This window comes from Aquarana catesbeiana, linkage group LG09 (genome assembly GCF_042186555.1).
Source record: "Aquarana catesbeiana isolate 2022-GZ linkage group LG09, ASM4218655v1, whole genome shotgun sequence".
NCBI classification, from domain to species: Eukaryota; Metazoa; Chordata; class Amphibia; order Anura; family Ranidae; genus Aquarana; species Aquarana catesbeiana.
Window position 1 is genome coordinate 36,421,410 of NC_133332.1, and position 15,483 is coordinate 36,436,892.

A 15,483-nucleotide genomic window follows, 5' to 3' on the forward strand; every position below is an offset into this window, starting at 1 on the left:
TACACTTAATCCCTGCATATCTTTCTATAAGGTAAGAGGCCCTTTCTGTGGCAGCCTTTATATGTCCCTAAACTGTCTTATCTTGGCCAATTTTAAATTTTACATTTAACTATTTGAGTTACTGATGGGGCTATTTTTACTATTTAGGTTCTGGATTTTGGTGTCGGCTGATCCTGCCTCCTCCCTTTCCAGACCTGCCTAACATCTCCACACTGAAGCTTTTTCTCCTTACATCCCACGATGGTGCTTATGTCCAAATCAACACCCAGGATGTCATTAATAACAAATATTGATTCTATTTAAAATACACCAAAGGTAAAACCAATCAGATTTTCTATATAAATATAATATATTTTTTGTCCTGTTTCAATTAGGACACCGTAAATTTTGATCATATAAGTATTACCTCTGCAAGTTTTTCGGTGACGCAGGAACCCAGTGAGAGAGGGCTACTTTATGGAGGAATTTTTCATTGCTTGGTGATCTTCAGTTTCACTTTATAATTCTTGTTACAAAATATATGTCTAGGTAAGGTTGAAAATTTTTCTTTTGTGTCATTATTATTTTTTCTGTAGTTCTAATATTGAATTCAATTTGAACAATCGCTACATACCAATACAGATTCATATATGCTTTATATAATGTCTTATAAACTTCAAATTTGATATATGAGCCTTTCCTATTATTAACTGTTTCATTATGATCTCACATTGTACTGATTATTTTTCTTTTCTATGTAAATTTCAGTTTTTACTAGTGGTACCACATGATCTCCTGAAGAAGCTCCACAGAGCGAAGCATGTTGAGAAAACAAGTGGTATCTGTAATATAAATCGTTGTTACATTTTTTTTAAATTCACCTTTTTGAAAAATACTGTACTATATGTGGCCTTTATCAGGCTCTTTTTAATCATTTTGTAATAAAATTTCTCTTTTATTCTAACGTGGTTTCAATATATATTCTGAACACTGACATCTTTAAAGTCCCAAGGCTTTATGCCTAAAGCAGCTTCCGTCTTATCAATAATGGAGAATGTTCAGAGACCCCTATCTCCTCTCAATAAATGGAAGTAATATAAGGGAGGATTTCAGAACAACCAAAAGCTAGATATATATGGGACGAGAACTATGGGTTTAATGTCCTGTACACACGGTCAGATTTTCAGACGGAAAATGTGTGATAGGACCTTGTTGTCGGAAATTCCGACCGTGTGTGGGCACCATCACACATTTTCCATTTGAATTTCCAACACACAAAGTTTGAGAGCTTGCTATAAAATTTTCCGACAACAAAATCGACGCACAAAGTGCCACGCGTGCTCAGAATAAATTAAGAGACGAAAGCTATTGGCTACTGCCCCATTTATAATCCCGACGTACGTGTTTTACGTCACCGCGTTTAGAACAATCGGATTTTCCGACAACTTTGTGTGACCGTGTGTATGCAAGACAAGTTTGAGCCAACATCCGTTGGAAAAAATCAATGGATTTTGTTGTCCTAATGTCCGATCAATGTCCGACCGTGTGTATGGGGCATTAGACTGACAAGTATATTGAAGCTCAGTGGGATGTGCAATACACCAAAGAAATATATTTCCATTATATTTAGTAAAAAAAATTATACATGTGACATATATTTACAAAATATTGTAAAAATATGTCACATATATAATTTGTTTCTAAATATAGTGAATATAAATGTAGTATATAAATATATACCCCAAATTGAGGATTTAACCACTTGCTTACTGGGCACTTAAACCCCCTTCCTGCCCAGACCAATTTTCAGCTTTCAGCGCTGCCACATTTTAAATGACGATTGCGCGGTCATTCAACACTGTACCCAAATGACATTTTTATCATTTTTTTCACACAAATAGACCTTTCTTTTGGCCGCATTTAATCACTACTGGGGTTTTTATTTTTTGCCAAACAAAAAAAAGACGGCAAATTTAAAAAAAAAACAAAAAAACCTGTTATATTTTGTTAAAAAAAATTTGCAAACAGGTAATTTTTCTCCTTCATTGATATGCGCTGATGAGGCTGCACTTATGGGCACTGATGGGATGCACTTATGGGCACTGATAGGTTGCGTTAATAGGCACAGATAAGGCAGCACTGATGAGGCGGAACTGATGGGCCCTGATGGATGGCACTGATGGGCGGCACTGAAGGGCACTGATAGGTGTCACTGATGGGTAGCACTGATAGGTGGCACTGATGGGCACTGGTAGGTAACACTGATAGGCAGCACTGTTGATGAGGTACTCATTGGTGGCATTAATAGGTGGCACTGTGGGCACTGGTAGGTGGCGCTGGTGGGCACTGGTAGGCGGCACTGTTGTGCACTGGTAGGTGGCACAGGTGGGCACAGATGACTTGGCGGCAGATCTCCACGATCAGGACCGATGTCCCTCTGACAGCTGCCGGTGATCGGCTTTTTTTTTTCTCCTCACGCTATCACCGTGAGCAAAGTAGGTCCACGCTGTAGCCATCATTTGGCTATAGCGCAGACAGGAAGGGGTAGAGAGAGGGAAGCTTACCTAGGGTTACATCAAAATCATTATTAAAGTCTCCCATCGCCAATACTGGTAGCAGCATTCCTTAGTTACAAATTTTGCAAGCACACTTCAGCCAAATACGAAGGTGGTATATAAACATCTGCAACAATACAGTGCATATCAAATTATTTTAAACATGGGAAGATGTATTGCCCCTGTTTATACACTTCCACTTGTTCACAAGAGAAATCAATGCCACTGCAGACCGAAATCGATACACCTCGTGTTTGAGAAGAAAAAAAAAAACGAATGCGGTTGTGGTGCTAAATACTTGCGTTGAGGACCCCATTAGCTAGCATGCATGGTGGTGCAACCTACTGTATCTATTAGTATTTATAGGCAAGAAAGGAGACTTCCATCATGACAAATATGGAGTGCGGTGGTCCCATCCCTTACGTAATGAATCATTGACCAAAGAATCCCTCTAGGATTGGGACTTTGACAGACCGCCAGACTCATTCAGGTAAAAAAAAGTTATTGATCTGCTTTAAAAAAGACGTGAAAGCGTCTATAGTATACAGTATATTAAAAAATCAAAAAAGTCATTGCATACAGCATAGAGACAGAATCAAAAAACAGAGAAACTCTACAAAGGTGACAATAATTAATATACTCTCATGGGGGTGGTGTGCCCCGTTACCCGACTCGTTTCCGGTAACTCTGATACCTTCATCGGGGGTTTTGAGAGTTGTAAATGTTGTGTACATGTATGGATTCCCTAGGAGTGACTTTGTGTTCAAGTAGCACCCATGGCCCCTCAGAACAAATATTGTATATTCATTTGTGCCAGACCAAAATTATATAGGAGTAGTATATGTAGCAATAACTCTTGGTGGAGCTGCTGGTTTAAGCGGGCTGTTAACTTCACTCTCCTTCCCTCTGTTTCGCCGGCACCGGGTCTAGGGTTCCGTTGAGTTTACCTCCGGATGATACAAGCACCAACACTTGAGTACGTTTTCATTGCTTTATTGAACCAAGTAACAAAGGAAGTAGCAGGAAAGAGGCAGGAGGAAAACTGCAGGGAAGCTCAAATACCTTTCTTTAAGATTCTTGACAACGTCCCTTGAAGTTGAATATTTTAATAGAATGCAATCCCCTTGTGGGACACGATCTTTGCTCGCCTGGATAGGCCTCTCTCACTTGCCTAACTAACTTCAAAGTTCTTTTGTCCATAATTACCAATAAAACCGGGGATCTGGCAAGGTCAGTGTCTTTCCCAGTTTATCCACTGTGGTAATGAAATATACAACGTCATCTTTTCCGGGCCTGCAGATGACCACTTTTTCAGCATAGATGTGCCGACCGAAGTTCCATTGCATAAAACATCCACTAAAACGTTCATCCATTTTAACAGAACATCCAGTCTTTCGGAAAGGCTTAGGCACAAATAGTCCCAAACAGCTTCACTGTACCAAAGTTCCCAGTTAACTTCAATCACTTGCATTACGTCCTGATGGACATAGGGGAACTCCAAGCCATACTCCGTAGCTACACCCTTGTTTAACATTCTCTGCAAATGTGCAAGTTTGGGCAAGGATCTGTTTTTTCCCATGCCAGGAGGCACACAGGAATCCAATGACTTGCTCACCATAGACCCAGCCGATGTCTGTAGTGAACTAACAACTTTCGATAAAGTCTCATTTACAGTGTTGTGGGGCTCCACACATGGTGACGTCTTCCCAGAACTCAGGGCTGTCCGTTCAGGGAAAGTCATAGCAGAGGCGATGTCTTCGCCTTGTGACCATAACAGCTCTTGTGACATAGTCTCAAACAGGTCATCATCACCGGAAAGATCCGACATGGATTCTATTTCCGAATCTCCCAACTCTTCCGCTGGCAGATATTTAGTTACAGTCCCAGATACATTCCCCATCAGCTGCTTACCCATTCCTGACGTGGACTTTGTTGGATCCGGTTCGGGTAGCCTTGGGGGTAGGCCTTTGCCATGGCCGTGGGAAGCCTTCACATATCCCACCTTCCTCTGTACAGGCACAACAGAGACAGGCGTGGTGGACACAGAATTCAAAGCAATGTCTGCTGATGAGACGGCAACAGCAGTGTCTCTCTCCGGAACATTCTCAGCAACAACAGGCAAAGTGACGGCCTGCTGTTCTCTCTCTGTAGTAGTAGCAGCTTCTACTGTGGCGATACCTGTTGCCCAATCCATCCGATAAGCACGGGGTGACATGGTAGGTTGCTCCACCACAAACAAATACTCTCCACATTGCGGACATCGACCAAATGGATGGAGATGTACGGCCAGTCCTTCACATCTGTGGCAGATCATGCCCAGTCCCTCAATATCTCCTTAGGTATACAGAACAAACCTCCCCTGCGGCTTCAGATGAACTCCGGTGTCTGTGAGCAGGGTTCCGGTCAGCATAGTATTCAACACGGTGCTCGCAGGGAACATTCTTGGTCCCATAATTGGCTGCATCGCCGAAAAAGACATGGCCACTCTCTGATCTTCTCAGCACGATCACGAGGCCTCTCTTCTCCTCTCCTCTGTCCTGGCGCCAAACACATACACGCGTCCCACGCGGTATCAAGTAGAGTAGGCTCCTCCCACTTGTTCTTCTGATCACGTAGCTCCCGGGCTTTCACTGGCGCCCACCGCCTATGCAGTCAGAAATAAAGTCCTGCAACCTTAACCTCCTCGCTTCCTGAAAAATTTGACAAAGTCCAGCTCTTATTGTAAACTCCCTGTGAAACACTTCTCTTGGTTGCGAGAATTGATTGTCAACAAATCCCTGGCGACGCCCCCACATGTAGCAATAACTCTCGGTGGAGCTGCTGGTTTAAGCGGGCTTGTTACCTTCACTCTCCTTCCCTCTGTTTCACCGGCACCGGGTCTAGGGTTCCGTTGAGTTTACCTCCGGACGATACAAGCACCAACACTTGAGTACGTTTTCAATGATTTATTGAATCAAGTAACAAGGGAAGTAGCAGGAAAGAGGCAGGAGGAAAACTGCAGGGAAGCTCAAATACCTTTCTTTAAGATTCTTGACAACGTCCCTTGAAGTTGAATATTTTAATAGAATGCAATCCCCTTGTGGAACACGATCTTTGCTCGCCTGGATAGGCCTCTCTCACTTGCCTAGCAGCCAGTACGTAGCACGAACAAAAGTCTCTGCCACAGACTTGCTTGAAATAAACCCGTACAATCCTCTGCCACAGGATGTATTGGTTCTGTGGTGAATGTAAGACACAGTACTTGGACCTCTAAGCCAACCCGGCAGTACTATGCTGTAAAGTTACTTTAGGATACGTCCTCCAACCGAGTCACCAGGCCCCTCTTCAGACCAGCACTCTGCATGATCCTTCCATGATGGGTCCTCCCCTGGGATCTCCTCGGTTGTCCAGCTTCTTCACTCTGGATAGACAGCTCAGGACCATTCCTCGGCTGCTGTGGTAGGCCCCAGACAAGCCTCTGGGCCCACCCACGCACCGCAGCGTCGCAGGCCTCCGGAACGGAGGACCACGAGGTAGCACTCTAACGCATACCTGTGGGCAAGGAGGGCCAGCAGGTGGCTGTAAAACGAACTCTGTCAAAGTCCCAATCCTAGGGGGATTCTTTGGTCAATAATTTATTAGTATTTATAAAGCACAAAAGCCTCATGCACACTGGACATTATAATAATGTTATAAAAATGGCAGTAGCTTTGCAGTGAGTTTTTCAATGTTTTTACAATAGCGTTTATTAGCATTTTTAAAAAGTTTTCCACATTATCGGTTTATTATTTTTATTTTTTACATTTTTTTTCAACGGATCAAAAAGTTAGAAAACACTGGTGAGCCGCATTTTTGAACGTTTATCAGCGTTTTCTGACGTTAGAGTGTTTTTACAGCTGAAAAACTACTCCTCAGAACCCACTAGTTTTGGGGGTTTTTTTAAAGCCAAAAAACGCCCCAGCCAAAAACTGCTGAAAACAGCCTATGTGTGCATGGACACATAGGATAACATGATGAAGAGTTTATTGACTGTAGAAAAAAACGTCTGAAGCCAAAAACAGCAGCTGTAAAAATTTCCAAAAACATCCAGTGTGCATGATGCCTAACAAATATGCAATTTATAAAAAAAATGTTCAAAAAGAAAAAACACAAAGAATATTTAGTAAGTAATTGATATAAATACTCTTTGTTTATTATACATAGTATCAATATGTACAAGGGCAACTAAAGAAGTGAAAAAAGTGAAAAAAAAACATGAAAGAAAATTTTAAAGTATATGTGGTCCCTCGCCTTGTAAAACAATCCATTCAGTTCAAAAAAGAAATGAAAGGCAAAACACTAGTGTATAGATAGAACAAACATTATACTGTATATAAAAACATTATATACACCTTTTCCCCTCTGTTCACAGCTGCATAAAGAACTCAGTGAGCTGGGGGAGGAGAAACAGCAGTACACTGATCTTCCAAATGAATAGCTGTGCAGAGGGAGGCATGTCAGGACAAGTCTAATCACTGAAGGACAGCAGGCAGCATTCTCAGCACAGCTAAGAAAACTGTCCATGCTGTGCTTTCATGCCTAGTGTGGTCAGTTTTAATAGGAAAGCAGAGGGACTGGCAGGAACACCAGGAGCGCTGGCAGGGGAACCGAGAAGAGGAGGATTAGGGCTGCTCTCTGCAAAACCATTGCACAGAGCAGAAAAGTAGAACATATTTTATTCTTTTTTGTTTTAAAAAAAAAATACCTTTACTATCACAGTAGATATCCAACAGTCAGACAGACCGAATCAAGTACTAATAACCTCATGCATTTGGATCATTCAATTCAGGAAGGTTTGTCCACTCACAGGCACACAGCATCCTGACAATAGTTTCAAACAAAGGAAGCAATACAAAGAGAACAGGATACATTCTAATACAAGTACATGGTACAGCAGGCACCTATCAGGAATTTGAAATGTTGGGTTTACATATTCTTTAAAGTGGAAGTAAACCCTCCAAAAATTTTCAGCCAAGGAAGCTGCCATCTTGGCCTCTGTTTAATCTGCAAATGCCATGATGCTGCATATGTGATCAGTTATGACACCAGCCATTGGATGGTTTGACAGTTTGGTTGAGAGCACAAGCAAATGTGACAGCTAGCATTTGCGGCATGCCGGGAATGTTAACAGTTTTTTGAAACCATCAAATCGTTGGGTTTACTTCCGCTTTAAGTTTTCAACAATCATGGAGTAAAGAAAGGCTGTAGTGGTTACAGTCAGAAAACGTAGCATGCAGCCCTTTAAGCGCCTTCCAAATTTTTTGGTTTCAATAAAAAAAATGTCATATACCATGCTAATATTTTAATTTACTAAATGTTAAAAAGGTAAAAGTAATGGATAGTGTTTTTGTTTGTAAATTGTATTGGTTATCAACATTACCCCCCAAAATATTATAGTACTATATTATTTTTTTATATTTTGTTTCTTTTAGTGTTAAGCTTCAAATTAAGGCCAACTAAATGACATAAATTTTCAGAATATAAATGTATAATTTTTTTTTGTAGGTTGCAGACAACAGAAGACTGAAGAACGAAATTAAAAGATGATCATATGACATGTACAAATGTTCTCTGTTTGTGATCTTCCTCATGTCAGACTGTGAAATTAGCATCTTTGTTGAACAAATAATGCACGCAAGTCCAGTATAGAATTAGCAAAAAAAATTATTATTATGTTTTTAATTCAACTCTATTGATACATATTGTATGTAACAATAATTGGAAGAAAATGGCAGCAAGAAAGAATGAACATGGAGAGGTGCATGGGCGGAGCCTAGCGGAGCAGACATGCATTGTTAGAGCTCCGCACCGCTGAGGAGAGAAGAGAAGGACAAAGCGGAGCCTGCAGGCTCAAAAGGTATCCATTTGAACCTTTTTGCCCCAGGGAACAAACTGTGAAAGTTTGGGCAGGAAATATGGTACTGGGAGGAAGCCGTGGCAGAAATAAAAATCACCTCACAAAGAGCTCACAGGCACTCACTGCAACTAAAGCAGCTCCAGTCACCTCACAATATACAGCATCAGGGCGCTCTCACAGACAGAAAATGTCACAGCAAGACTCTCCATTTGAGTCAGATACAGAACAAATCCTCTCACAAACTTCTCCACAAGCCTCCTCAGCATCCCCAGTAATATTATTACAATTTGAAAAGATGCTTCATAAGGCTTTAAAACAAACCTCAGACCAAATAACAAACAGCCAAAGAAATAAGAGAGCTGGGAAACCGCACTGCAGCCTTAGAAATAAAAATGGATGAAATTGAAATTACAACCCAAGAAAATATAACAGAATTGGAACAATTAAAAGAAGAGAATTTAATACTTCAAACTAAGCTTGAAGATTACGAAAATAGAGCCAGACGTTCAAACTTGCGCATAAGGGGAATACCTGAAACTGTGACAGACCTGCAATCTACTATTACTGCTCTATTACAAGAACTAAAGCCAGATATCCCTATTGAACGTTTATAACTGGACAGAGTACACAGAGCCCTCACAGCCAAAAAGAAAGATGGACCCCCACGTGATATATTCACAAAATTTCATTATTACAGAACGAAAGAACAAATACTAATTGCTGCAAGAGAAAAAAAGGAACTTATTTTTCAAGGACACAATTATCAAATTTTTGCTGACCTATCCCAACTTACTATTACTAAAAGACGATCCATGAAACCCCAACTAATGAAACTGCAACGCCACAACATTATGTATCAATGGGGCTTCCCCTTTTCAGTCAGATTTAACTACCAAGGTACAATTTACAGAAGCAGATCAGCAGATGAACTACAACAAACCCTTTTAAAATTAAATCTGACAGAACCCACAAGCAGCAACTCTCCCACACGCAGAAGAATGGCATCATCTTCACCTTCAGGCAACACCCAGAAAATTTCAGAACAAAATGGGAATCCTCATTCTCACAAAAGAGGCCGTTATGCCACATCATCCATGGACCAAGAAGATTCAATGGACTGACATCCTAATTCCTGATATCTCTTCATTTATTATACTAAGAGATGGTTCTCTATAAAAAAACCTGTATTTATAACTGAATGTAACTGCATTCTGATAGTCACACACTGTGTGGGATCATGTTACATTCCAGTTATATTTCTTATTACTTCTGATTCATATAGCCTTAGAATATATAAGTGAAATAAGGAAATTCTTGTTCAGTTATATATTTTCAGGTAATAACAATAGATTTATTACTTTTTAGGACAAATATGTTCAATAATCCAGAAGTAATGGAAGCTTTTTCTTTCTTTTCTTAAAACAAATATATTATTACCTAACTAGTTCCTAGAACTATGTTTTTGTTTATTCTAATCTGAAGCAATACAACCTCAATTTTATGAGTTAACATATCTAAAAAGTTACATATGCATAAAATATGTAATTGTTTACTCTAAAAGGGTTAAAATCCCAAAATAATTCAAACTATCTTCATCAATACCAAAGTTATTAACAGTACCTTTCTTACTGAATTATTTAGCCTAGGGCAAGACTAACCATATATAACCACCCTGGAATAAATAATTTCAACAAAAACTATATTCTGCACTCCAATTAATGAATCATCATTTTGATGTCTTTTGACATAGCACTTCTCTCCTGTAAGCCGAAGATCCGTGTACCCCCATTAGCCCTCCTCATTCTCCCAACCATATTATGTGGGAGTGTGACGAAGGCACTTATTCCCCTGAGAGAGATATTTATTCTCTTTCACGGGTAAATTGTGATTACTTGCAAAAAATAATTTATACAATGTATCATCTAATCTCATATGTTTTTTGTTTACTCTTTACTCTAGAATTCACTGGTTTCTTTTCTATCTTTTCATCTCTTCAGTCCACACAGGTTGATCTGCGCAGTCAGCTCTGCATAACAAAAAGTAAGTCAAAACTATTTGATCTGTTGCCATGGCACCACTGAATATACTTTCCCTGAATGTTCAGGGAATAAATGTCCCTCAAAAAAGGACCAAAGCCTTCCGTACTTTCCATAACAAGAAGGCTCACATAGTATGCCTCCAAGAAACACACTTCACCAAAGATTCTACTCCAAAATATATTTCTCCTTTTTATCAACAAATTTACACGGCTTCTGCCTGTACCAAACAAAGGGGTACTCTAATTGCATTTCACCAATCCACACCATTCACCTTATCATCAGAAATTAAAGACCCAGAAGATAGATACCTGATACTCATGGGTTATATAATGGATACAGCAATCACGGTGATTTCCTACTACTCTCCTAACAAACAACCTACACCATTCCTCTCACATATATTACAAGTGATTAATACACACAAAATAGGAACAGTGATAATGTGCGGGGATTCGAACCAGGTCCTCCTCCCATTTCTAGATAAATCACCTTTTACACCATCCAAAATAACCTCTAGATTACCTTTTTCTCAACTTCTTTCCAAATACAATCTGGTAGATTCGTGGAGAGAAAGTAACCCAATGAAAAAGAAATTCACTTATTTCTCGCACCCTCATCAAACCTTCACCAGAATAGATCATATTTTTCCAACAATAGGAATGATACCAGAAATTATTGCATCAGATATAATTCCGATTCCGTGGTCTGACCATAATGCAGTATACACTACTATAGCCTCAGCCATACCAAAAGCGCATGACCCAACGTGGTACTTACCGGACATAATGCTCAAACACCCACTACATCAGATGGCCATTGAACAAGCTTTAAAGGAATACATATCAATTAATAATACAACAGACATTTCCCCAATAACACTGTGGGAAGCTCATAAGCCTGTCTTGCGTGGTACAATACAAAGACAAATGGCACTATTTAAACAGGAACGCAAAAATCTAGCAAAAAAACTAGAACTCAATTTTAATGCAGCCTACATATCATTCCAAGATAATCCATCTCAGAGTACAAAATCTCATCTGGAAAAATCTAGATTGGAATACGATCTATTTCTCACTGAGTCAGTTGATAAATCCCTCAAACGCTCCAAACACAATTTCTACATGAATACAAACAAACCAGGTACATATTTGGCTCGGGCATTAAATTCAACTAACAAATCTTTCAAACCAATACGTTTGAAATTATCAAAAAATGTTTATACTTGTAATCCAGTTAAAATAGTCCATAAATTTCACTCACATCTCGCAACTTTATACAAGACAAACAATGAATTTAATCCTACAGAGGCTGAATCCTTCTTCTCAAAAATAACCTTACCTGAGTTGTCTCAGAATCAAAAAAGCAGTTTGGATGAGCCTATAACTATAGATGAAGTTGCTAACGCCATAAAAGACCTAAAACTTAACAAAAGACCAGGCCCAGACGGCTACTCGGCTTTATACTATAAAACATTCTCAGAAATACTCTCTCCCATTCTCACTGAAACTTTTAACAAACTTCTAGAAGGACATTCTTTTCGGCAAGAAACACTAATGGCAATTGTTTGTATGATCCCAAAACCCCTTTCTGATGATACTTCCTGTGTGAGTTATCGGCCTATCTCTCTGTTAAACCTTGATATTAAATTATTAGCAAAAATAATAGCAAAACGCCTCAATAGCATTATAGGAAAATTAATACATAGAGATCAAGTAGGCTTCATGCCAAATAGACAGGCAGGCGATAATATACGCAGGGCAGTGTTATTGGCACATATTGCTAAAAAATGGAAAATCCCTTTATGTTTTCTATCTCTCGATATTAAGAGGGCATTTGACACAGTATCCTGGCAATATATGCAATATTCATTACAAAAATGGGGTTTTGGACCCCACTTTTTAACATGGATCAAAGCATTATATAATAAACCCAAAGCCTATATAAAATATGCTGGATACAAATCTGATGCCTTTAATATCGAAAGAGGTACCCGACAGGGTTGCCCATTATCTCCCTTATTATTTGCCCTTATACTCAAACCCATGGCCCAATACATCAGAACAAACCAAACTATAACTGGCATTGAAGTAGGAGGTATTACACACAAATTATGTATATTTGCAGACGATATATTACTTTTTCTATCATCACCACAGGTCTCTGGTCCTAACTTAATACCAGCTCTTGATGGATTTGCAGCCCTATCCGGCCTTATGATTAATCCTAAGAAATGCCTAGTGCTTAATATTTCGCTCACAAACATGGAATTGATCCCGGCTAGGGCTGCACTCCCATTCACATGGGCAGAAAAATCAATCCCATATCTTGGAATTCATTTAACAGCATCTCATTCTGACTTATTCTCAACCAATTATCCTCCTGTATTAAGACAGATCACAAATCTAATAAAACAATGGTCGCAACTTCCTTTATCCTGGATAGGGAAGATTAATGCAATCAAAATGACTATTCTACCCAAATTGCTTTATCTATTCAGAGTCCTCCCTATTCCAATTCCTTCCTATTTTTTGAGAATAGTACAAAAAACAGCAACTTCGTTTATATGGGGCTCTTCTAAACCACGTATACCTATACACACACTACATCTTCCCAAAAATAAAGGAGGCCTGGGATACCCTAATTTTACTAACTACTACAGAGCAGCACATTTGGCCAGTCTGTCCAAATACCATGCAAAACAGGAAATCCCATTATGGGTATTTATAGAGGCTTCAGAAAATGATCCTCTATCAATATCAAACTTGTTATGGCTTGATCCTAAAGACCGCTTTAAAATTCATAATTCCATAACTAAACACTTCTTATGTCTCTGGGATAAACTAAAAACCAAATATCAGTTACAATCTCCACACAATCCTCTCCTTTCTTTTATCAGAAATCCGGCCTTTTATCCGGCATGGATCTACCCAAATTCTTTTAAAGCTTGGACAACATCAGGCATTCAGACACTAAATGACTTCATAGCATCTAAATCATTCCTTTCATTCCCATCGCTTAGAGAAAAATATGATCTACCAAACTCCTGAGATATTTAGATATCTCCAAATCAAAAATTTCTATACGCCATTCATAAAGGGGATACACCATTATCCCAATTATCCATTTTTGAATCAATCTGTACAAAAGATCCATTTGCTAAAGGTACAATTTCATCACTTTATAATCAATTATATGGAGTAGCAAATCTTAATAGACCCTCTTACGTTCAGAGGTGGGAGGAGGACCTGGGACGAACTTTAGAAGACACGGACTGGTCTAACATATGGCTCACAGCTAAGTCATCTTCACCCAACATCTTAGCACTGGAGACAAATTATAAAGTCCTAACTCGCTGGTACCTTGTACCTGCTAGAGTGGCAAAATATTCACCTAACACCTCAGCTCTTTGTTTTCGAGGATGCCCAGAAATAGGCACACATTTACACATATGGTGGACGTGCCCAGTAATCCAAACCTTCTGGAAGGAAGTCTTCGTGATTGCATCTAAAATATTTAAAAAAATAATACAACCAGATCCATATATAACTTTACTTAATCTAAAACCGGAATGGTTAACACTCTCTCAATTCAAACTTATGATCCAACTAATAACGGCTGCAAAACAAACAGTGGCCAAGGCATGGAAATCTCCTACATTGGTACTAGCAGAAACAATTCACAGAATGAATAATACAATGTCCCATGCTAAGATGGTAGCCATCGATCAAAATCAAATTCCAAAATTTGAAAAACTTTGGCATCCTTGGCTAAAACAACAGTTCCTGTCAAATTTCAATGACTCTGTCCTGTTGCCATGGTAACAGATTAAATGACTCACAGAGACACCCATTCTAAGGCTTCAAAGAGAACTAAAAAGAATAATAAACCGACGAGCGGGACAACCTTGTGGACCATACCTCTGCCTTTCTACCCTTTTTCTTCTTTCTCTTTCCTTTTCTCCACCTTACGATTAAAGCTCATTATCAGAATTTACTTGACCTATATACACTCTACCTGTAAACAATATGTATAGTAGGTATAAATCATTTAAATACCTACAAAAGTAACTAAGGAAATGATATATATCTTTAATTTAGGTTTACGTGAACCCAAGGTTTAATATTTGAAATTTCATGATATTTACCTATATAAACCCTACTGTAAAACAATGAGCTTACTTTATAGATCCTTGTAAACTTCTTTTATGTATCTTTATAATATTGTATACTCAACAAACTTCTTTTGACAAGGAAAGAATGAACATGGTGCTTAAAGCGGAGTTCCACCCTAAAAAAATTTTTTACATTAAAAGACCCCTTTTAACCTAGAAAAAATCATTTGGAGGAATTTTTTTTAAACTTACCAGAAAGGGCCTGTTGCTATGTAGTCCTGGTAATCTGCCACTTCCTGGTCCACGGAGCTCCTCGAGACTTCCTCCCCAACCACAGTACTGCCCACAGACTCCTGGGAAATGATGACATCATTTCCCAGGAGTCTGTGGGCAGTAATGTGATTGGCACTACAGCCGCCATTGAATTGCATGAGATTGAGAGGTGCATGCTGGTTACCCAGCATGCACCTCTCCCAAGGTAATCCAGGAAGCAATCTGGATTTGGCTTCACATGCCCACAGTAGCCTCCCTGGCGGTTTTCCCGAGTGTGGCTCGGGGTTAAAATTCAGGACCATTAGCGGTAACCCCGAGCCACACTCAGGATTACATCGCAGGATCCTGGTGTGGCTTTACTTACTTTGTCCCCGGGATCCTGCGATGTCCCCCGCTGTGTCTGCGGGCTCCGTCCTCCTCCAAAGCCTCTCCGTGCCAGGCTCCGTTCCCTGCGAGCGGCGCGATGCACGGGGCGGAGCCTGGCGGCAAATTCAAAAAAGTGTAAAATCATAACATGTACAGTACTGTAATCTTACAGATTACAGTACTGTATGAAATTATTTCACATCCCTTTTGTCCCCAGTGCTTTGTCCTATGCCCTGCATGCAGTTTTATGTTATATATACTGTTCTTTCTGCCTGGAAACTGGAG

General features: G+C 39.5%; 1 protein-coding gene across 2 annotated transcripts in view; it reads left to right on the plus strand.

Annotated features, from left to right (window-relative positions):
- The window catches only part of LOC141107507 (major histocompatibility complex class I-related gene protein-like), a 114,128-nt gene extending 99,262 nt beyond the window's left edge, over window positions 1-14,866 (plus strand). The window contains exon 5 of one of the 2 annotated variants that reach the window (XM_073598278.1): window positions 8,058-14,866. In XM_073598278.1, coding sequence (XP_073454379.1) covers window positions 8,058-8,079 — 22 coding nt within the window. In that variant the 3' untranslated portion in view covers window positions 8,080-14,866. The remainder of the gene's footprint in view (window positions 1-8,057) is intronic. The other variant, XM_073598277.1, reaches the window with a different exon arrangement.
- The last annotated feature ends 617 nt before the right edge of the window (window positions 14,867-15,483 follow it).